At 43.6% G+C, this 23,602-nt stretch overlaps 1 protein-coding gene across 10 annotated transcripts in view; it reads left to right on the top strand.

Moving 5' to 3' along the window:
* Positions 1-23,602, top strand: part of LOC124033928 (neuron navigator 2-like) — a 179,579-nt gene that overhangs the window by 63,170 nt on the left and 92,807 nt on the right. For 8 of the 10 annotated variants that reach the window (XM_046346457.1, XM_046346418.1, XM_046346390.1 and 5 more), the window contains exons 2-7: positions 15,818-16,124; positions 16,742-16,794; positions 21,189-21,261; positions 21,402-21,630; positions 21,982-22,053; positions 22,743-22,873. In XM_046346457.1, the coding sequence (XP_046202413.1) occupies positions 15,818-16,124; positions 16,742-16,794; positions 21,189-21,261; positions 21,402-21,630; positions 21,982-22,053; positions 22,743-22,873 (865 nt within the window). The remainder of the gene's footprint in view (positions 1-15,817; positions 16,125-16,741; positions 16,795-21,188; positions 21,262-21,401; positions 21,631-21,981; positions 22,054-22,742; positions 22,874-23,602) is intronic. The other 2 variants (XM_046346467.1, XM_046346437.1) reach the window with 2 other exon arrangements.

The following is a 23,602-nucleotide window of genomic DNA, read 5'->3' as shown; positions in this document are numbered from 1 at the left end:
TGCTGTGCTGTAGTGTAGTGTGCTGTGTTGTACTGTAGTGTAGTGTGCTGTGTTGTACTGTAGTGTAGTGTGCTGTGTTGTACTGTAGTGTAGTGTGCTGTGTTGTACTGTAGTGTAGTGTGCTGTGTTGTACTGTAGTGTAGTGTGCTGTGTTGTACTGTAGTGTAGTGTGCTGTGTTGTACTGTGTAGTGTAGTGTGCTGTGCTGTAGTGTAGTGTGCTGTGTTGTACTGTAGTGTAGTGTGCTGTGTTGTACTGTAGTGTAGTGTGCTGTGTTGTACTGTAGTGTAGTGTGCTGTGTTGTACTGTAGTGTAGTGTGCTGTGTTGTACTGTAGTGTAGTGTGCTGTGTTGTACTGTAGTGTAGTGTGCTGTGTTGTACTGTAGTGTAGTGTGCTGTGTTGTACTGTAGTGTAGTGTGCTGTGTTGTACTGTAGTGTAGTGTGCTGTGTTGTACTGTAGTGTAGTGTGCTGTGTTGTACTGTAGTGTAGTGTGCTGTGTTGTACTGTAGTGTAGTGTGCTGTGTTGTACTGTAGTGTAGTGTGCTGTGTTGTATTCATTTATTATTATTATTTTTTCACCTTTATTTAACCAGGTGGGCTAGTTGAGAACACCTTTATTTAACCAGGTAGGCTAGTTGAGAACACCTTTATTTAACCAGGTGGGCTAGTTGAGAACACCTTTATTTAACCAGGTGGGCTAGTTGAGAACACCTTTATTTAACCAGGTAGGCTAGTTGAGAACACCTTTATTTAACCAGGTGGGCTAGTTGAGAACACCTTTATTTAACCAGGTGGGCTAGTTGAGAACACCTTTATTTAACCAGGTGGGCTAGTTGAGAACACCTTTATTTAACCAGGTAGGCTAGTTGAGAACACCTTTATTTAACCAGGTGGGCTAGTTGAGAACACCTTTATTTAACCAGGTAGGGTAGTTGAGAACACCTTTATTTAACCAGGTGGGCTAGTTGAGAACACCTTTATTTAACCAGGTGGGCTAGTTGAGAACACCTTTATTTAACCAGGTGGGCTAGTTGAGAACACCTTTATTTAACCAGGTGGGCTAGTTGAGAACACCTTTATTTAACCAGGTAGGCTAGTTGAGAACACCTTTATTTAACCAGGTAGGCTAGTTGAGAACACCTTTATTTAACCAGGTGGGCTAGTTGAGAACACCTTTATTTAACCAGGTGGGCTAGTTGAGAACACCTTTATTTAACCAGGTGGGCTAGTTGAGAACACCTTTATTTAACCAGGTGGGCTAGTTGAGAACACCTTTATTTAACCAGGTGGGCTAGTTGAGAACACCTTTATTTAACCAGGTGGGCTAGTTGAGAACACCTTTATTTAACCAGGTAGGCTAGTTGAGAACACCTTTATTTAACCAGGTGGGCTAGTTGAGAACACCTTTATTTAACCAGGTGGGCTAGTTGAGAACACCTTTATTTAACCAGGTGGACTAGTTGAGAACACCTTTATTTAACCAGGTGGGCTAGTTGGGAACACCTTTATTTAACCAGGTGGGCTAGTTGAGAACACCTTTATTTAACCAGGTGGGCTAGTTGAGAACACCTTTATTTAACCAGGTAGGCTAGTTGAGAACACCTTTATTTAACCAGGTGGGCTAGTTGAGAACACCTTTATTTAACCAGGTGGGCTAGTTGAGAACACCTTTATTTAACCAGGTAGGCTAGTTGAGAACACCTTTATTTAACCAGGTGGGCTAGTTGAGAACACCTTTATTTAACCAGGTGGGCTAGTTGAGAACACCTTTATTTAACCAGGTGGGCTAGTTGAGAACACCTTTATTTAACCAGGTGGGCTAGTTGAGAACACCTTTATTTAACCAGGTAGGCTAGTTGAGAACACCTTTATTTAACCAGGTGGGCTAGTTGAGAACACCTTTATTTAACCAGGTGGGCTAGTTGAGAACACCTTTATTTAACCAGGTGGGCTAGTTGAGAACACCTTTATTTAACCAGGTAGGCTAGTTGAGAACACCTTTATTTAACCAGGTGGGCTAGTTGAGAACACCTTTATTTAACCAGGTAGGCTAGTTGAGAACACCTTTATTTAACCAGGTGGGCTAGTTGAGAACACCTTTATTTAACCAGGTGGGCTAGTTGAGAACACCTTTATTTAACCAGGTAGGCTAGTTGAGAACACCTTTATTTAACCAGGTAGGCTAGTTGAGAACACCTTTATTTAACCAGGTGGGCTAGTTGAGAACACCTTTATTTAACCAGGTGGGCTAGTTGAGAACACCTTTATTTAACCAGGTGGGCTAGTTGAGAACACCTTTATTTAACCAGGTGGGCTAGTTGAGAACACCTTTATTTAACCAGGTAGGCTAGTTGAGAACACCTTTATTTAACCAGGTAGGCTAGTTGAGAACACCTTTATTTAACCAGGTGGGCTAGTTGAGAACACCTTTATTTAACCAGGTGGGCTAGTTGAGAACACCTTTATTTAACCAGGTGGGCTAGTTGAGAACACCTTTATTTAACCAGGTGGGCTAGTTGAGAACACCTTTATTTAACCAGGTGGGCTAGTTGAGAACACCTTTATTTAACCAGGTGGGCTAGTTGAGAACACCTTTATTTAACCAGGTAGGCTAGTTGAGAACACCTTTATTTAACCAGGTGGGCTAGTTGAGAACACCTTTATTTAACCAGGTGGGCTAGTTGAGAACACCTTTATTTAACCAGGTGGGCTAGTTGAGAACACCTTTATTTAACCAGGTGGGCTAGTTGAGAACACCTTTATTTAACCAGGTGGGCTAGTTGAGAACACCTTTATTTAACCAGGTGGGCTAGTTGAGAACACCTTTATTTAACCAGGTGGGCTAGTTGAGAACACCTTTATTTAACCAGGTAGGCTAGTTGAGAACACCTTTATTTAACCAGGTGGGCTAGTTGAGAACACCTTTATTTAACCAGGTGGGCTAGTTGAGAACACCTTTATTTAACCAGGTAGGCTAGTTGAGAACACCTTTATTTAACCAGGTGGGCTAGTTGAGAACACCTTTATTTAACCAGGTGGGCTAGTTGAGAACACCTTTATTTAACCAGGTGGGCTAGTTGAGAACACCTTTATTTAACCAGGTGGGCTAGTTGAGAACACCTTTATTTAACCAGGTAGGCTAGTTGAGAACACCTTTATTTAACCAGGTGGGCTAGTTGAGAACACCTTTATTTAACCAGGTGGGCTAGTTGAGAACACCTTTATTTAACCAGGTAGGCTAGTTGAGAACACCTTTATTTAACCAGGTGGGCTAGTTGAGAACACCTTTATTTAACCAGGTGGGCTAGTTGAGAACACCTTTATTTAACCAGGTGGGCTAGTTGAGAACACCTTTATTTAACCAGGTGGGCTAGTTGAGAACACCTTTATTTAACCAGGTAGGCTAGTTGAGAACACCTTTATTTAACCAGGTAGGCTAGTTGAGAACACCTTTATTTAACCAGGTGGGCTAGTTGAGAACACCTTTATTTAACCAGGTGGGCTAGTTGAGAACACCTTTATTTAACCAGGTGGGCTAGTTGAGAACACCTTTATTTAACCAGGTGGGCTAGTTGAGAACACCTTTATTTAACCAGGTGGGCTAGTTGAGAACACCTTTATTTAACCAGGTGGGCTAGTTGAGAACACCTTTATTTAACCAGGTAGGCTAGTTGAGAACACCTTTATTTAACCAGGTGGGCTAGTTGAGAACACCTTTATTTAACCAGGTGGGCTAGTTGAGAACACCTTTATTTAACCAGGTGGGCTAGTTGAGAACACCTTTATTTAACCAGGTGGGCTAGTTGAGAACACCTTTATTTAACCAGGTGGGCTAGTTGAGAACACCTTTATTTAACCAGGTGGGCTAGTTGAGAACACCTTTATTTAACCAGGTGGGCTAGTTGAGAACACCTTTATTTAACCAGGTGGGCTAGTTGAGAACACCTTTATTTAACCAGGTGGGCTAGTTGAGAACACCTTTATTTAACCAGGTGGGCTAGTTGAGAACACCTTTATTTAACCAGGTGGGCTAGTTGAGAACACCTTTATTTAACCAGGTGGGCTAGTTGAGAACACCTTTATTTAACCAGGTGGGCTAGTTGAGAACACCTTTATTTAACCAGGTGGGCTAGTTGAGAACACCTTTATTTAACCAGGTGGGCTAGTTGAGAACACCTTTATTTAACCAGGTGGGCTAGTTGAGAACACCTTTATTTAACCAGGTGGGCTAGTTGAGAACACCTTTATTTAACCAGGTGGGCTAGTTGAGAACACCTTTATTTAACCAGGTGGGCTAGTTGAGAACACCTTTATTTAACCAGGTGGGCTAGTTGAGAACACCTTTATTTAACCAGGTAGGCTAGTTGAGAACACCTTTATTTAACCAGGTGGGCTAGTTGAGAACACCTTTATTTAACCAGGTGGGCTAGTTGAGAACACCTTTATTTAACCAGGTGGGCTAGTTGAGAACACCTTTATTTAACCAGGTGGGCTAGTTGAGAACACCTTTATTTAACCAGGTAGGCTAGTTGAGAACACCTTTATTTAACCAGGTGGGCTAGTTGAGAACACCTTTATTTAACCAGGTAGGCTAGTTGAGAACACCTTTATTTAACCAGGTGGGCTAGTTGAGAACACCTTTATTTAACCAGGTGGGCTAGTTGAGAACACCTTTATTTAACCAGGTGGGCTAGTTGAGAACAAGTTCTCATTTACAACTGCGACCTGGCCAAGATAAAGCATAGCAGTGTGAACAGACAACACAGAGTTACACATGGAGTAAACAATTAACAAGTCAATAACACAGTAGAAAAAAAGGGGAGTCTATATACAATGTGTGCAAAAGGCATGAGGAGGTAGGCGAATAATTACAATATTGCAGATTAACACTGGAGTGATAAATGATCAGATGATCATGTACAGGTAGAGATATTGGTGTGCAAAAGAGCAGAAAAGTACATTTAAAAAAACTGTGGGGATGAGGTAGGTGAAAATGGGTGGGCTATTTACCAATAGATTATGTACAGCTGCAGCGATCGGTTAGCTGTTCAGATAGCTGATGTTTGAAGTTGGTGAGGGAGATAAGTCTCCAACTTCAGCGATTTTTGCAATTCGTTCCAGTCACAGGCAGCAGAGTACTGGAACGAAAGGCGGCCGAATGAGGTGTTGGCTTTAGGGATGATCAATGAGATACACCTGCTGGAGCGCGTGCTACGGATGGGTGTTGCCATCGTGACCAGTGAACTGAGATAAGGCGGAGCTTTACCTAGCATGGCCTTGTAGATGACCTGGAGCCAGTGGGTCTGGCGACGAATATGTAGCGAGGGCCAGCCGACTAGAGCATACAAGTCGCAGTGGGGGGTAGTATAAGGTGCTTTAGTGACAAAACGGATGGCACTGTGATAAACTGCATCCAGTTTGCTGAGTAGAGTGTTGGAAGCAATTTTGTAGATGACATCGCCGAAGTCGAGGATCGGTAGGATAGTCAGTTTTACTAGGGTAAGCTTGGCAGCGTGAGTGAAGGAGGCTTTGTTGCGGAATAGAAAGCCGACTCTTGATTTGATTTTTGATTGGAGATGTTTGATATGGGTCTGGAAGGAGAGTTTGCAGTCTAGCCAGACACCTAGGTACTTATAGGTGTCCACATATTCAAGGTCGGAACCATCCAGTGTGGTGATGCTAGTCGGGCATGCGGGTGCAGGCAGCGATCGGTTGAAAAGCATGCATTTGGTTTTACTAGCGTTTAAGAGCAGTTGGAGGCCACGGAAGGAGTGTTGTATGGCATTGAAGCTCGTTTGGAGGTTAGATAGCACAGTGTCCAATGACGGGCCGAAAGTATATAGAATGGTGTCGTCTGCGTAGAGGTGGATCAGGGAATCGCCCGCAGCAAGAGCAACATCATTGATTTATACAGAGAAAAGAGTCGGCCCGAGAATTGAACCCTGTGGCACCCCCATAGAGACTGCCAGAGGACCGGACAGCATGCCCTCCGATTTGACACACTGAACTCTGTCTGCAAAGTAATTGGTGAACCAGGCAAGGCAGTCATCCGAAAAACCGAGGCTATTGAGTCTGCCGATAAGAATATGGTGATTGACAGAGTCGAAAGACTTTGCAAAGTCGATGAAGACGGCTGCACAGTACTGTCTTTTATCGATGGCGGTTATGATGTCGTTTAGTACCTTGAGAGTGGCTGAGGTGCACCCGTGACCGGCTCGGAAACCAGATTGCATAGCGGAGAAGGTACGGTGGGATTCGAGATGGTCAGTGACCTGTTTGTTGACTTGGCTTTCGAAGACCTTAGATAGGCAGGGCAGAATGGATATAGGTCTGTAACAGTTTGGGTCCAGGGTGTCTCCCCCTTTGATGAGGGGGATGACTGCGGCAGCTTTCCAATCCTTGGGGATCTCAGACGATATGAAAGAGAGGTTGAACAGGCTGGTAATAGGGGTTGCGACAATGGCGGCGGATAGTTTCAGAAATAGAGGGTCCAGATTGTCAAGCCCAGATGATTTATACGGGTCCAGGTTTTGCAGATCTTTCAGAACATCTGTTATCTGGATTTGGGTAAAGGAGAACCTGGAGAGGTTTGGGCGAGGAGCTGCGGGGGGGCTGGAGCTGTTGGCCGAGGTAGGAGTAGCCAGGCGGAAGGCATGGCCAGCCGTTGAGAAATGCTTGTTGAAGTATTCGATAATCATTGATTTGTCGGTGGTGACCATGTTCCCTAGCCTCAGTGCAGTGGGCAGCTGGGAGGAGGTGCTCTTGTTCTCCATGGACTTCACAGTGTCCCAGAACTTTTTGGAGTTGGAGCTACAGGATGCAAACTTCTGCCTGAAGAAGCTGGCCTTAGCTTTCCTGACTGACTGCGTGTATTGGTTCCTGACTTCCCTGAACAGTTGCATATCGCGGGGACTATTCGATGCTATTGCAGTCCGCCACAGGATGTTTTTGTGCTGGTCGAGGGCAGTCAGGTCTGGAGTGAACCAAGGGCTGTATCTGTTCTTAGTTCTGCATTTTTTGAAAGGAGCATGCTTATCTAAAATGGTGAGGAAGTTACTCTTAAAGAATGACCAGGTATCCTCAACTGACGGGATGAGGTCAATGTCCTTCCAGGATACCCGGGCCAGGTCGATTAGAAAGGCCTGCTCACAGAAGTGTTTTAGGGAGCGTTTGACAGTGATGAGGGGTGGTCGTTTGACTGCGGCACCGTAGCGGATACAGGCAATGAGGCAGTCGTCGCTGAGATCCTGGTTGAAGACAGCGGAGGTGTATTTGGAGGGCCAGTTGGTCAGGATGACGTCTATGAGGGTGCCCTTGCTTACAGAGTTAGGGTTGTACCTGGTGGGTTCCTTGATGATTTGTGTGAGATTGAGGGCATCTAGTGTGGTCCTTCTGTAGCTCAGTTGGTAGAGCATGGCGCTTGTAACGCCAGGGTAGTGGGTTCGATCCCCGGGACCACCCATACGTAGAATGTATGCACACATGACTGTAAGTCGCTTTGGATAAAAGCGTCTGCTAAATGGCATATATTATTATTATTATATTAGCTTAGATTGTAGGACTGCCAGGGTGTTAAGCATATCCCAGTTTAGGTCACCTAACTGAACAAACTCTGAAGCTAGATGGGGGGCAATCAATTCACAAATGGTGTCCAGGGCACAGCTGGTAGCTGAGGGGGTCGGTAGCAGGCGGCAACAGTGAGAGACTTATTTCTGGAGAGAGTAATTTTCAGAATTAGTAGTTCGAACTGTTTGGGTATGGACCTGGAAAGTATGACATTACTTTGCAGGCTATCGCTGCAGTAGACTGCAACTCCTCCCCCTTTGGCCGTTCTATCTTGACGGAAGATGTTATAGTTGGGTATGGAAATCTCTGAATTTTTGGTGGCCTTCCTGAGCCAGGATTCAGACACGGCAAGGACATCAGGGTTAGCAGAGTGTGCTAAAGCAGTGAGTAAAACAAACTTAGGGAGGAGGCTTCTGATGTTGACATGCATGAAACCAAGGCTTTTTCGATCACAGAAGTCAACAAATGAGGGTGCCTGGGGACATGCAGGGCCTGGGTTTACCTCCACATCACCCGCGGAACAGAGAAGGAGTAGTATGAGGGTGCGGCTAAAGGCTATCAAAACTGGTCGCCTAGAGCGTTGGGGACAGGGAATAAGAGGAGCAGGTTTCTGGGCATGGTAGAATATATTCATGGCATAATGCGCAGACAGGGGTATGGTGGGGTGCGGGTACGGCGGAGGTAAGCCCAGGCACTGGGTGATGATGAGAGAGGTTTTATCTCTAGACATGCTGGTTGTAATGGGTGAGGTCACCGCATATGTGGAAGGTGGGACAAAGGAGGTATCAGGGGTATGAGGAGTGGGACTAGGGGCTCCATTGTGAACTAAAACAATGATAACTAACCTGAGCAACAGTATACAAGGCATATTGACAATTGAGAGAGACATACAGCGAGGCATACAGTAATCACAGGTGTTGAATTGGCAAAGCTAGCTAAAACAGTGGGTGAGACAACAGCTAATCAGCTAGTATAACAACAGCAGGTAAAATGGCATTGACTAGGCAACGGGGCCGACAGATAAAACAAACAAGCAGAATGGAGTACCGTGATTAATGGACAGTCCAGCATGCATCAGCAATGTAGCCAAGTGATCAGAGTCCAGGGGCAGCGGTGGATGGGGCAGGGGGGCTGGACTGGCGAGTTTTATCCAGGTTAAAAAACTAACAATGACTAAATAGCTTGTAACTAGTTAGCTGGTTAGCTTCTGGAGGTTCTTGAGTGTGTTCTAAAATTTTTAAATAATAGCGATTCCGTATCACATTGGGTGAGGCAGGTTTCCGGAAGGTATAAACAAAATTTTAAAAATCGGGAAGAGATAGATAGTACATATGGGCCACTGCGTGTTTGGGACACGGCGATGCAGACGGTTAGCAGGTCTGTGCTAACAAGCTAACAGATTAGCAGGCCGGGGTAAACAAGGTAGTAGTTAGCGGACCTGGGCTAAACAAGCTAGCAGTTAACATGCCGAATTAGCAAGCAAAGGAGATAGCGAGGGCTAGAGAGTTAGCCTTTGGAGGACGTCGCGATGTGGTGAGTCCGTTTATTCCTCTTCATGCAGTGACATCGATAGACCGGTCGTGGGTCCGGGTATTGTAGCCCAGGAGTATGCTAGGAGCACAGGAGCTCTGGCCGGGCTAGCTTCAAGCTACGTGGGTGGAACCGCTAGCCAGGAGTAATCAACCAGGGTTGCGGTTTAGCTCGATAGCTAGTTCTGAAGATCCAGCTGAAAAATGTTCCGTTTGCGGTGGGAATCCGGGGATAAGAAAATAAATAGGTCCGTTATGCTCTGGTTAGCGTCGCGTTGTTCGAACTGGCGAGAGCTTTCCGAGCTAAAGGTTAGCTGATGACTGGTTAGCTGAAGACCGCTAGCATAGCTGGTGGTTAGATGGCTAGCTTCAGTTGAGGGGTTCCGGTTCCGAAGTAACTATAAATACTTTAGGAAAAGTAGCTACATTGGGTGAGGCGGGTTGCAGGAGAGTATTTGGAAGCTTAGGTTTAGCAAAATGTTTTTAAAGATATGCGAAGAAAAATATCTAAAACGAAAAAGAGACGATATTTACAGAGAGACGATACGACAGGACGACTTACTGCTACGCCATCTTGGCATAGCAGTAAGCACACTAGTGTAGTGTGCTGTGCTGTGCTGTGCTGTGCTGTGCTGTGCTGTGCTGTGCTGTGCTGTGCTGTAGTGTAGTGTAGTGTAGTGTAGTGTAGTGTAGTGTAGTGTAGTGTAGTGTAGTGCTGTGATGTGTAGTGCTGTGATGTGATGTGATGTGTTGTACTGTAGTGCAGTTCTGTACTGTGCTCTAGTGTAGTGTAGTGTAGTGTAGTGTAGTGTAGTGTAGTGTAGTGTAGTGTAGTGTAGTGTAGTGTAGTGTAGTGTAGTGTAGTGTAGGAAGAAAGTGTAGTATCGGAAGAAAGTATTGGGAGAAAGTATAGAGAGAAAGTTTATGGAGAAAATATAGGGTGAAAGTACATGACTTTTTCACCACGACCTGCGATCAGAGTTTAGTCACCTATTTTGTTTTACTACTACAGTACATCACTGGTGCTGTTGTTCCATGTGCCCCACACTGCAGCCCAGCCCAGCTGCAGAGTTCATATAGCTGGGGGAGTTAGGGCCTGTCATGCCAAATAATGTCCCGTCGGCCAAAAAGTGTACCCTTCTGTGTCATAATAATTCAATGAACTATTAGCGTCCGTTGCTATATCAGTGGTGTGATGACCAAATTATTTGAAGTTTAGAGATCCTTACAGCCTAAATTATTTTCGTTATTGTTATGCAAACAAGTCTGATTTCTGTGACAATTTCGCTGTTTAAACAAGTTTTGTTTCAGTGATCTGAAAGTACGTTATACAAACATAGCAATAGACAAACAACGACACTAATAGACAAACAACAACACTAAGTCAATCACACATTTGAAAGAATACAGTATATGCAATAATTGTACATTCAATTGCATTGTTTACCTCAGTCAACAGCTGCGTCTTCCGTCCGTACTCGGGGGAGGCCTGGATGCTGTTGTTGTGTGCAATGAGAAATACCTTCAGGTTGTTCTCCCACCCTTCCTGCTACCAATCAAGGGACTTTCCCATGGCAGTCTTGAGGGTCTGGTTGGTCCATTCACCAAACCTGGAGGAGGAGGTAGGAAAGCAATTACTATTGACAATGTAAGATATTGAAATACAGTACCAGTCAAAAGTTTGGACACAACTACTCAAGGGTTTGTCTTTATTTTGACTATTTTCTACATTGTAGAATAATACTGAAGAACATCAAAAGTATGAACATCAAAAGTATGAAATAACACATGGAGTCCTGTTCTTAATGTTTTGTATACTCAGTGTACAGTATGTCCAGGTCTGTTTTCAAACACATTTCTAGGCTACGACCTTTAAGCAAAAAGTGCCAAATTGAAACATTGTGTGCTCTCTGGTATGCCATTAATTGAAATCATGATAATTTCAGATATAATAGAATGTGATTGATAAACAAAACATTATTTCACTTGCCCAGCTGTCTACTTGCCCAGCTGGTTATTGAATTTCTCTGAATGTTGCGCCTCTTGTCAAGATCAGTGGTGTTTTCATAGTACTTTGCCTGGTTGGAAAGATAAAGGAAAATCTCCTCGATTTTGTAGCTGGCTAGCTGATTATGCAGGCTGAGGTAAATAAGTAGCAACGTCAATCGAAAAACAGATAAAATTATTTCTTCCTATTTAACAATATGTACTTGTTAAAGACAAATATATGGTAAAGAAAGAGTGTTCTCTTTCCAGTCTTTTCAGTCCTCTGAAGCAGCAGGTTGTCACCGTCAAAAATACCATCCTTAGAGAGCAATTCTGAGGTAATTCTGAGGTAATATTTTTGTGCGGACTGGGCGAGCGTTTATGAGGTGAAATAGAACTAGTACTGCCTGCGTCCTCCTTCCTTCGTGACCGCTAAGAGGTAAAATAGAGCCAAGCAACCTGCATAGCAACAGACACTTTGGTTCATTACGTAATCTGGTCAGAATTTTGCAAGTTCTAGCAACAGACCTAGAAACAGAAGGGGGGGGGGGACTTTTTGCCAGGGGGACACTATTTGGCATGATAGGCCCACTGGAGAGCAAAGGGGAACAAAATAATATTGTATTATTTCATATTTCCTTTGGCGTATCCTAACGGGAATGAAGAGTTAGCCATTGTGGTATTTTGTAGCGTAGAACTATTGCTTTTGCAATGAGGTGAAGTTAATGATACTGTTTACAAACGTTTTACATATTGTGAAACTGATCTGTGTTGAGATCCCAGATATGTTCTGACTGGAAGCACAAAGTGCACATGGTCAATACTGTATGCACAGTGAACCACATGCACATGGTCAATACTGTATGCACAGTGAACCACATGCACATGGTCAATACTGTATGCACAGTGAACCACATGCACATGGTCAATACTGTATGCACAGTGAACCACATGCACATGGTCAATACTGTATGCACAGTGAACCACATGCACATGGTCAATACTGTATGCACAGTAAACAACATGCACATGGTCAATACTGTATGCACAGTGAACCAGACAAATGATAGATAAGTGATTCCTTGAAAGTCTCCACATTAGTCAAGAAGATTGCAGTGATCCTTGCTGCTGATTACCTGCACCCTCTCCACCAATTAGATTCTACACAGTCTAATTGCCATTTAAAAAGGGATTTATCATCTGAAGTGATACAGTACCTGACATTCAGTATAGTGAAGATGTCTTAGTTATTGTCCAACTCTAGCACACCTGCTGCTGATGGCATGAGTCTAGTGAGATTAGCAGGCCTATTTTGTGTGGGGCATGCAACATCTTGTTTGGTCCTACCAGGAAGAGAAGATCCCTTTAAGGCATCACCACAGCCTTCTACTACAGTAAACACTCATCCAGCTGGCCTGCACTGACTTCCAGCCAAACCACACCACATACAGGGTTCCATACCATCAGGCTGGTTAGGCTACGTGTTTATTTCTGTGATGACTGGTGTGTATTGCATTAGGCCTGAAGTGGTTGGGTGGAGTGGTTTGTGCTCTATTGCTTTCTGCAATGCAACAAAAGTGCAGGATCAAATGTAGCCTAATTAGGGGACAGTGTTTCTCTCTGTGTGTGTGTGTGTGTGTGTGTGTGTGTGTGTGTGTGTGTGTGTGTGTGTGTGTGTGTGTGTGTGTGTGTGTGTGTGTGTGTGTGTGTGTGTGTGTGTGTGTGTGTGTGTGTGTGTGTGTGTGTGTGTGTGTGTGTGTGTGTGTGTGTGTGTGTGTGTGTGTGTGTGTGCTTGCTTGCGTGCATATGCATGTATAGGACATGAATAATGTAATACAGTGGCCTTGAGGAAGGAAGAGGAGGGTGAGGCAGTAACATGATGAGTTAGATTACCTCTGGTCCACTGACACAAATGGGATGAGCTGGCTACACACACACACACACACACACACACACACACAGACAGACACAGACACACACACACACACACACACACACTGCTCCCTAGTGTTGGGCAGGACAGAACATAGATGAGGGAGCAGGGGGACCATTGGGTTAGACATAAATCATGACTAATGCTTATTAATGGATACCCCAGCTGGATAGGGGACAGCCATTTGATATATATAATTTCCAGCAGCATACCACCCTGCATACCACTGCTGGCTTTCTTCTCAAGCTAAGCAGGGTTGGTCCTGGTCAGTCCCTGGATGGGAGACCAGATGCTGCTGGAAGTGGTGTTGGAGGGCCAGTAGGAGGTGCTATTTCCTCTGGTCTAAAAAATATCCCTACACAGGGACACTGCCCTGTGTAGGGTGCCGTCTTTCGGATGGGACGGCACCCTGACTCTCTGAGATCATTAAATATCGCATGGCACTTATCGTTAGAGTAGGGGTGTTAACCTCTGTGTCCTGGCTAAATTCCCAATCTGGCCATCAAACCATCACGGTCACCTAATAATCCCCAGTTTACAATTGGCTCATTCATCCCCCTCCTCTCTCCTGTAACTATTCCCCAGGTCGTTGCTGCAAATGAGAACGTGTTCTCAGTCAATTTACCTGGTAAAATAACAGATTAATAAATAAATATGACTCTAGTTAACTGGCTTGCTGTTACACCTGCCAGCTGTAGTATACACTGAGTGTTCCTTTTTAATATTGACTTGTACCCCGCCCCATTTTCGCCCTCAGAACAGCCTCCATTCGTTGAGACATGGATTCTACAAGGTGTCGAAAAGCATTCTATATGGATGCTGGCCCATGTTGACTCCAATGCTTCCCACAGTTGTGTTAAGTTGACTGGATGTCCTTTGGGTGGTAGACCATTCTTGATACACATAGGAAACTGTTGAGTGTAAAAGTTTTTGACACAAACAGGTGCACCTGGCACCTACTACCATACCCTGTTCAAAGGCACTTAAATATTTTGTCTTGCCCATGGCACACATACATAATCAATGCCTCAATTGTCTCAAGGCTTTAAAATCCTTCTTTAACTCCTCCCCTTCATCTACACTGATTGAAGTGGATTTAACATCAATAAGGGATCATAGCTTTCACCTGGATTCACCTTGTCAGTCTATGTCCTGTTCTGAATGTTTTGTAGATTCAGTATACAGTTTGTCTAGGTCTGTCTTCAAAAACGGTCCATTTCTAGGCTATATCTTTAGCACAGTAACCGGCATTTTGATAAGCAAGTCAAAGTGCTGCTCATTCAATCTTATATCAAGAATATTCCAATATTCTCACCGTCTGCTGCACTTTGTGGCAGGTGTTTCTTTGCTCACACAGCATCTGTATGTTGAGTTCTGAGATGTGGGAAAGGTGATCTTATTCTTTATACACTCTGTCTGGTTGGATAGAGGTTATTGAAGCCTTTAGCCTTTTGTTTTCAGTGGCAGACAAGACATGTGTCTAGATAAAAGGCTCTAAATAGACCGCTGTTAAGTTCTTCACATTAAGTTTGACAGGTTCAGAAAGCAAAAAAACAAGTGCAATTTGTAGTTTAAAAAAAAGTCTATGTTCAGCATTAGCAACTACTTGGTTGATGTGACTTTCCATTGACCCCATAGTGTTGCGGTAAATACTGTGTGTTGTTTTTTGTTTATTCGTGAAAGTCAGCTGAGAGCTTTGTCTGTAGAAGACAGATTCAGGTGTTAGTGTCAAACTCTCAACACTCAGCATGTTTTCTATGCAAATCCCCGAGCAGAAGCTTTACTGCTGATCAGAGAAACACTGTGCAGGGAAAAAAATAGCAACCTGTGCTGTGATCTCAATAAATACATTTGTTTTGTAATATCTTCAAAAGACCCTGAATGGTGTACATTTATCTAAACCATATTTCCTGCCAGGATAAATTCAGTTGTCCACATTGAGCATTCCACCTAACCTGAGTCACCTGCATAGAGGCAGGAAGAATTATTCACATTGTTCAGGGGGTGCTGCAGCACCCTTACTTCCCACGGCTATGGTCACCTATTCAGTTCAAATCAAATGTATTTATAAAGCCCTTACATCAGCTGATGTCACAAGTGCTGTACAGAAACCCAGCCTAAAACCCCAAACAGCAAGCAATGCAGGTGTAGAAGCACATTGGCTAGGAAAAACTCCCTAGAAAGGCCAGAACCTAGAAAGAGATCTAGAGAGGAACCAGGCTATGAGGGGTGGCCAGTCCTCTTCTGGCTCTGCCGGGTAGAGATTATAACAGAACATGGCCAAGCTGTTCAAATGTTCATAAATGACCAGCATGGTCTAATAATAATAATCACAGTGGTTGTCCAGTTTAGTCATTCAAAAGTATTTTCTTCCTGATTTAATCTGTATTGTAAGCATAATAATCTCATAAACAGATTGGGCCTAACAGTTCACTGTTTTCTGTCAGAACAGACAGATTTAAAGTGACTGAGATGCTAAAATGTAGGAGATGCAGCAGCAGTAAACATCAAATTATGAACAAAACCCCTCAGATTACAGACATCTCACTCCAGTGCTCTCAGGCAGTGATTTTCTGACATACTTCCTACTCTTTCAAACACATGATTGCTCCGAATTTACATTGTGCTCAGTGGCTTGGTTTCTGGAGGAATGTGAGTATCACTCCTTGGAAAGCGAGTGTGTTCTGACTGCATTACATTTGGAAGGCGTTATCTACAGGTTATTGCTTTGCAATTTATTAACAACAGTAAAGTAATGTAGGGTCTGTGATTATTATACTTTGATTGTATTTCTTTGGACAGATTTACACGGACTGGGCCAACCATTACCTGGTGAAGTCGGGCCGCCAGCGACTGATCAAGGACTTGCAGCAGGACGTGACAGACGGAGTGCTACTGGCTGAGATCATACAGGTTGTGGGTAAGGACTTGCAGCAGGACGTGACAGACGGAGTGCTACTGGCTGAGATCATACAGGTTGTGGGTAAGGACTTGCAGCAGGACGTGACAGACGGAGTGCTACTGGCTGAGATCATACAGGTTGTGGGTAAGGACTTGCAGCAGGACGTGACAGACGGAGTGCTACTGGCTGAGATCATACAGGTTGTGGGTAAGGACATCCCTAGCATTTATACTCTATTGGTATCTTTTTATCAGCAAATCCATTGGAATTATTTCTCGCTTAAGATTTCATGTAATCATTATGCAGTTTGTATTGGCTTTCCAATGGCAGGCCCAGACGTATGTTTTTTTTTGCATGGTTATCATATTATACTGCCTAATATTAGTATAATATGATTAGTCACAGTGTGTCTCTCTTCTCTGGAATTCAACTCACTGGCCTCTGTGGTCGTTATTGTGGAGAGGTTAGGAGGGATCTTTAGGTTAGGAGGGGACTTCAAAATCAGTCTTTCCTGCATGGAAAGTAAAGCAACTTGAGACTGAAACTCTGTTTTTCCCAGGGTGGGTGAAAGGTTGAGCAGCGAAGCCTATCATTATTGCATCTACACTGTTCATTGTGCTTCATCGGAGTGAATAGAGGGAGTGTGGTTAGTGAAAGCTACATGACTGGTGCTATTTGATGAAGACTGTATCAGGTGCGGTATGGGTGTCTTCAATGTGACTTGTCATTGTGCAGGGAAAGTCCCAAAAAGGATGTGTTACTTCATCATGAAAATATCCTCTTTCATTTATTTCTCTCTCTTTTGTTTCATCTTTCTTTTCTAGCGAATGAGAAGATAGAAGACATCAATGGCTACCCTAAGAGCCGGACTCAGATGGTAGGTGTTGGTGCTGTGTTTACTCTGTCACATAAGGGGATCAATCCTCCACACCCTAAAACAGAGATACCTTGGAGGCTTGCACTACTAACAACATTATAGTATGGATCATGAGTTATCACGTGTGATTATTGAGCAAACACAACCGGATGATCCTTCCCAAATCTGAAATCCTGATGCTCAGAGAAAACCCCTGGTGGCATCTGCTTTTTTCTCCACTGTTTCCTGTGAGAGAATGGCCATGCCTTTTTTAGTGATGCCCTACTACAGTGGGGAGGCATTACATAGACTGGTATCCTATTGAGGGCCATCTGCCACCCAAACAACCTCTCTTGCCTATTTGGGATTGAACCAATCTGGCCTGTGCCCACATACCTATCCATGGATCCTTGGGTTAAACAACCACTCGACTTCGTTATTGTTCAAATCTCGCTGGACGTACTAGCCTCTATTTGGGTTGTATGATAATCCAAGATAAATACACTGAACAAAAATATAAACGAAACATTCAACAATTTCAAAAATTTGACAGATTTACAGTTCCTATAAGGAAATCAGTAAATGTAAAATTGAATCATTAATCTATGCATTTCACATCACTGGGAACACATATACATATAAAAAAAGGGGGAGTGGATCAGACAACCAGCGCGACACATCTCCTTCACGTAGAGTTGATCATGCTGTTGATTGTGGCCTGTGGAATGTTGTCCCACTCCTCTTCAATGGCTGTGCAAAGTTGCTGGATATTGGCGGGAACTGGTACACGTCGATCCAGAGCATGCCAAACTTGCTCAATGGTTGACATGTCTGGTGAGTATTCAGGCCATGGAAGAACTGGGACATTTGCAGTATCCAGGAATAATGTCCAAATCCTTGCAACATGGTTCCGTGAATTATCATGCTGAACCATGAGGTGATGGAGGTGGATGAATGGCACAACAATGGGCCTCAGGATCTCATCACGGTATCTCTGTGCAATCAATGCCATCAATAAAATGCAATTGTGTTCATTGTCCGTAGCTTATGGCTGCCCATACCATAACCCCACTGCCACCATGGGGCACTGTGTTCACAACATTGACATCAGCAAACCCACTCGCCCACACAACACCACACACGTTGTCTGCCATCTGCCAAGTACAGTTGAAACCGTGAAGGGTACACATTTACCAGCGTGCCAGTGGCCATCAAAAGTGAGCATTTTCCCACTGAAGTCGGTTACGACTCCGAACTGCAGTCAGGTCAAGACCCTGGTGAGGATGACTAGCATGTAGGTGAGCTTCCCTGAGACAGTTTATAACTGTTTGTGCAGAAATTCTTCGGTTGTGCAAACCCAAGGTTTTGTTAGCTGTCCGGGTGGCTAGTCTCAAACGATCCCGCAGGTGAAGAAGCCGGATGTGGAGGTCCTGGGCAGGCGTGGTTACACGTGGTCCGCGGTTATGAGGCCGGTTGGACGTCCTGCCAAATTATGGTAGAGAAATTAACATTAAATTCTCTGGCAGCAGCTCTGGTGAACATTCCTGGAGTCAGCATGCTAATTGCACACTCCCTCAAAACTTGAGACATCTGTGGCATTGTGTTGTGAGACATTTCGGCACATTTTAGAGTGGCCTTTTATTGTCCCTGTCACAAGGGGCACCTGTATAATGAGCATGCTGTTTAATCAGATTCTTGATATGCCACAGCTGTCAGGTAGATGGATTATCTTGGCAAAGGAGAAATACTCGCTAACAGGGATGTTAACACATTTTTGCACAACCTTTGAGAGAAATAAGCTTTTTGAAGAATAGTGCTATGTTTTATTTCAGCTCGTGAAACATGGGACCAACACTTTGCATGTTGTGTTTCTATTTTTGTTCAGTATAGTTTCATATTATTAGATATATCTGTCTTTCTTACAGTTACATTCTCTTTATCTGACCCTCTTTCACTTGGACAACCTCCCTCAGTGTAATAATATGTAGCTCTCCCTCTAGCTGACACCCTGTCTCTTCCACCCTGCACCAGGTCCCAACCACCCACATTTCACAACAGACCCAGTTTCTATACAATTGCTTTTCTCTTGTGGTGGACCAGAAATGGGGAAAATATGGTTGTTTTTAAAATGAGGAGTAGCTCTATGAATTGATGTCTTTCAGTAAGCCTCGCTACCTCAAAGTGAACTTCCTGGATTTTAGTGTAATGGATGGGAAGTAGTTTTGATTTCATCTGAAACACGTTGCTTTAATTGTTGGGAAACTTTCCTGCAGTTACTAGTGGGTGTTCATGAATTGCATGTAATGATCTGTGGTAAGGTCTGAATGAAGAGAGGTTAATGATTGAATTGTGGCCTATATGCTATTCTAGTTGTACTGTATGTTGGAACCATCTGAAGGATGGTTTCAGTTGGTGCATTGTACAGTATTATTTCAGCTTTCATCATTAGTGGTTGTTTATAATCCAAGAGGGGCCATATGGTTAATGATTTGACAAAGATTTTCCTTCAACATTAAGCCTAATGTTATATTATCATTGTATGGTGACACCATATACAGTTCAATTTAAACTCAGTTTTTCACAATTCCTGACATGTCAATCTGAGTAAAACGTCCCTGTCTGAGGTCAATTAGGATCACCGCTTTATTTTAAGAATGTGAAATGTCAGAATAATAGTTGAGAGAATGATTTATTTCAGTTTTGATTTATTTCATCACACTCCCAGTGGGTCAGACGTTTACAGACACTCAATTAGTATTTGGTAGCATTGCCTTTAAATTGTTTAACTTGAGTCAAACGTTTTGGGTAGCCTTCCACAAGCTTCCCACAATAAGTTGGTGAATTTTGGCCCATTTCCTCCTGACAGAGCTGGTGTAACTGAGTCAGGTTTGTAGGCCTCATTGCTCGCACATGCTTTTTCAGTTCTGCCCACAAATTTTCTATGGGATTGAGGTCAGGGCTTTGTGATGGCCACTCCAATACCTTGACTTTGTTGTCCTTAAGACATTTTTACACAACTTTGGAAGTATGCTTGGGGTCATTGTCCATTTGGAAGACCCATTTGCGACCAAGCTTTAACTTCCTGACTGATGTCTTGAGATGTTGCTTCAATATATCCACATAATATTCCACCAGTCCCTCCTGCAGCAAAGCACCCCCACAACATTATGCTTCCACCCCCATGCTTCACAGTTGGGATGGTGTTCTTCGGCTTGCAAGCCTCCCCTTTTCCCCCCAAACATAACAATGGTCATTATGGCCCAAAAGTTATATTTTTGTTTCATCAGGCCAGAGGACATTAATCCAGAAAGTACGATCTTTGTCTCCATGTGCAGTTGCAAACCGTAGTCTGTTTTTTTTTATTGCGGTTTTGGAGCAGTGGCTTCTTCCTTGCTGAGCGGCCTTTCAGGTTATGTCGATATAGGACTCGTTTTACTCTGCCTATAGATACATTTGTACCTGTTTCCTCCAGCATCTTCACAAGGTCCTTTGCTGTTGTTCTGGGATTGATTTGCACTTTTCGCACCAAAGTACGTTCATCTCTAGGAGACAGAACACATCTCCTTCCTGAGCGGTATGACGGCTGCGTGGTCCCATGGTGTTTATACTTGCAGACTATTCTTTGTATAGATGAACGTGGTACCTTCAGGCGTTTGTAAATTGCTCTGAAGGATGAACCAGACTTGTGGAGGTCTCCAGCTTTTTCCCCGAGGTTTTGGCTGATTTCTTTTGATTTTCCCATGATGTCAAGCAAGGAGGCACTGAGTTTGAAGGCAGGCCTTGAAATACATCCACAGGTACACCTCCAATTGACTCAAATGATGTCAATTAGCCTATCAGAAACTTCTAAAGCCATGACATAATTTTCATGACTTTTCCAAGCTGTTTAAAGGCACAGTCAACTTAGTGCATGTAAGCTTCTGACCCACTGGAATTGTGATACAGTGAATTATAAGTTAAATAATCTGTCTGTTAACAATTGTTGAAAAAATTACTTGCGTCATGCACAAAGTAGATGTCCTAACCGACTTGCCAAAACTATAGTTAGTTAACAAGAAATTTGTGGAGTAGTTGAAAAAGTTTTAATGACTCCAACCTAAGTGTATGTAAACTTTCAACTTCAACTGTATATATATTTAACTAGGCAAGTCAGTTAAGAACAAATTCTTATTTACAATGACCGCCTACCCCGGCCAAAACCTAGCCCGGACGACGCCCTTTGGGAATCCCAATCACGGCCGGTTGTGATACAGCCTGAAATCAAACCAGGGTTTGTAGTGATGCCTCTAGCATTGAGATGCTGTGCCTTAGACCGCTGCGCCACTCGGAAGCCCCAAATGGCCTTTGCTCATGTATGACTGCCCTATCTGTACTAATGAAGTTCCATGCCCTGACTCCTCTCTCCTCTCCCTCAGATTGAGAACATTGATACCTGCCTTGGATTCCTGGCAGCCAGAGGGGTGAACATCCAGGGGCTCTGTGCAGAGGGTACGTCAAACTGCCACTATCTACCAGACACTCCCCCTCATATCTGCTGCTAATGTAGAGCATCTAATAAATAACTCCATATTACAACGGACTGTGGACAGGAAAAGATACCAACCTCTCTGTCTCTCCTCCTATTGCAGAGATTCGTAATGGGAACCTGAAGACCATTCTGGGTCTGTTCTTCAGCTTGTCCCGCTACAAGCAACAGCAGCCGCAGCAGAAGGTGTTGAAACAGCAGGCCTCTCATCAGCCAAAGCACAGCTCCCAGCCTGGACATACTCCCCATAGATCACCAGCCCCCTCTCACACCCACAATACCCACAGTTCCACTGCATCAGAACACAAAGCAGCATCAGATATGCTGTCCAGGTGAAGTACCTTGTAACAACCCAACCTCCCGTTTCAACACATGGCAAGATCTCCATTGTTTGGAGAAGCTCTGTGAGGTTATTCATGAGTAACCGCGGTCCTCATAAAATGTGACATGAATTCCTCATGTTCAAATGATAGTGTTGTTGATATCATCCATACTAATTGTGTGAAGTTTCATCTACGTTGGTGTCCATGCCATTGGGTCATCTTCTTTGAATCTCCTTGTTTTTACATAACTTGTTAAAGTTTATATGATCCTCTTGATCTCATATAAGCTGCTTTCAGATCTCTGTTCTCTGTCTGCTTTTACATTGTATCTACCCATCCCTCTCTTTCTCCTCCATGCAGTCTATCAACCAAGGCTTCAACCACTCAGAGTAAAGGGCTAAAGCTCTCTGTGGCTCAGAGAAAGTCTTCTAGGTCAGCTTTCATCTCTCTCTTTCTGTCTTCCCATCTTTCTCTCGCTCCCCCCCCATAGACACTGCATGCTGCAGTCCACTCACACTGTTGTAGATGCATCAAGTCTAGTGTTTGAAAAGATGCCCCATTCTCCCACCTAATTTCTGATAGTCTTGTAGTGTGTTAGACCTTTTTATTTATGTAAACACTTGCATCCTGGTGTGTTTGCTGTGTGCATGGTTTAGTATTATGGAAGTGCTTCTCAACCTGTCTGTTTCACCATGTGTGAGTGTGTATGTCCAGTACCTTTTCATGGATTATAAAAAGATCAGCATACGGCCATTCAATACCACCACCTACTGGTGTAACTGTGCAACCACATGTATCTCCCCTGAGGTGTTTTTCCATAGATTTACATTTGAGCCATTTAGCAGACGTGACTTACAGTGCATGCATGTTTCATACTCTTCCCACGTGAGAATCGAACCCACAACTCTGGCACAAGTGCCATCCTCTACACACTGAGCCACACGGGACCGCCCTTCCATTCAAGTACTCACAAATATGTTAATGATACACTCCTTAATAATGTTATTTGAGGAATTTTATTTCATCCCTTTTATCAGATGTTTAGAATTATGCCGGTTAAGAAGAGCATTTCTACTGTTCAGTGTTTATTTAACTAGTCACTATTTCCGTGTGGCCCACAGACTGCCAGGCCCCACCACGCGAGTCTTAGCCCCAGGCAGCGAGGGGAAGCTTCGCGGGGCCTCCAACAGCAACCGCCGCAGCCAGAGCTTCAACCACCATGACATGCCCAAGTCCTCCAGCAGTGACAGAGGTGAGTTACCATACATGAGGAAGTAATCCTGTGCTTTTAGAGGCCAACCACTTGGGGTACACCCATTTGAACCCCTGTGCAACAAAGAAAAATATTAAAACAAATCTCCTGGATTCAGAGCAATCTTGTCTAGATGGTTATCCTAGAAACAGACACATAAACAGATAACCTATGCATACGTGGTTTCTATCTTATCATTTTCTATGCTGTTATAGGAGCAGGTAATGATTTAACAACATGGGTGCCGCTAAGCTTAACTTGTTGTTGTAGTAGAGGCTAGTGTGTGGTTTATTTACATGAAGTAAAATGTAACACCAAATCTGAATGATGTCATTTTACATTAGGTCTTAGGTTTCAGGTTTATGTGTAAGCATATGCTTTACAGACAACCTTTAATCCATGGACGTTTCTGTTTCTGAAGACAACTACTTCCACACTCCAGCACCTATCATTTCATCTGGCTTGCTAAATACCTCACATTTTCATGACATCCGTTTTGTGAGTTTTGCACAGATCTACAGTGCCTTGCGAAAGTATTCGGCCCCCTTGAACTTTGCAACCTTTTGCCACATTTCAGGCTTCAAACATAAAGATATAAAACTGTATTTTTTTGTGAAGAATCAACAACAAGTGGGACACAATCATGAAGTTGAACGATTTTTTCCCATTCCTCCTTGCAAAACAGCTCAAGCTCAGTGAGGTTGGATGGAGAGCATTTGTGAACAGCAG

Source organism: Oncorhynchus gorbuscha, linkage group LG01 (assembly GCF_021184085.1).
Source record: "Oncorhynchus gorbuscha isolate QuinsamMale2020 ecotype Even-year linkage group LG01, OgorEven_v1.0, whole genome shotgun sequence".
NCBI classification, from domain to species: Eukaryota; Metazoa; Chordata; class Actinopteri; order Salmoniformes; family Salmonidae; genus Oncorhynchus; species Oncorhynchus gorbuscha.
The sequence above is the reverse complement of the archived record's forward strand: the minus strand, read 5'-3'. Positions and strand labels throughout refer to the sequence as shown.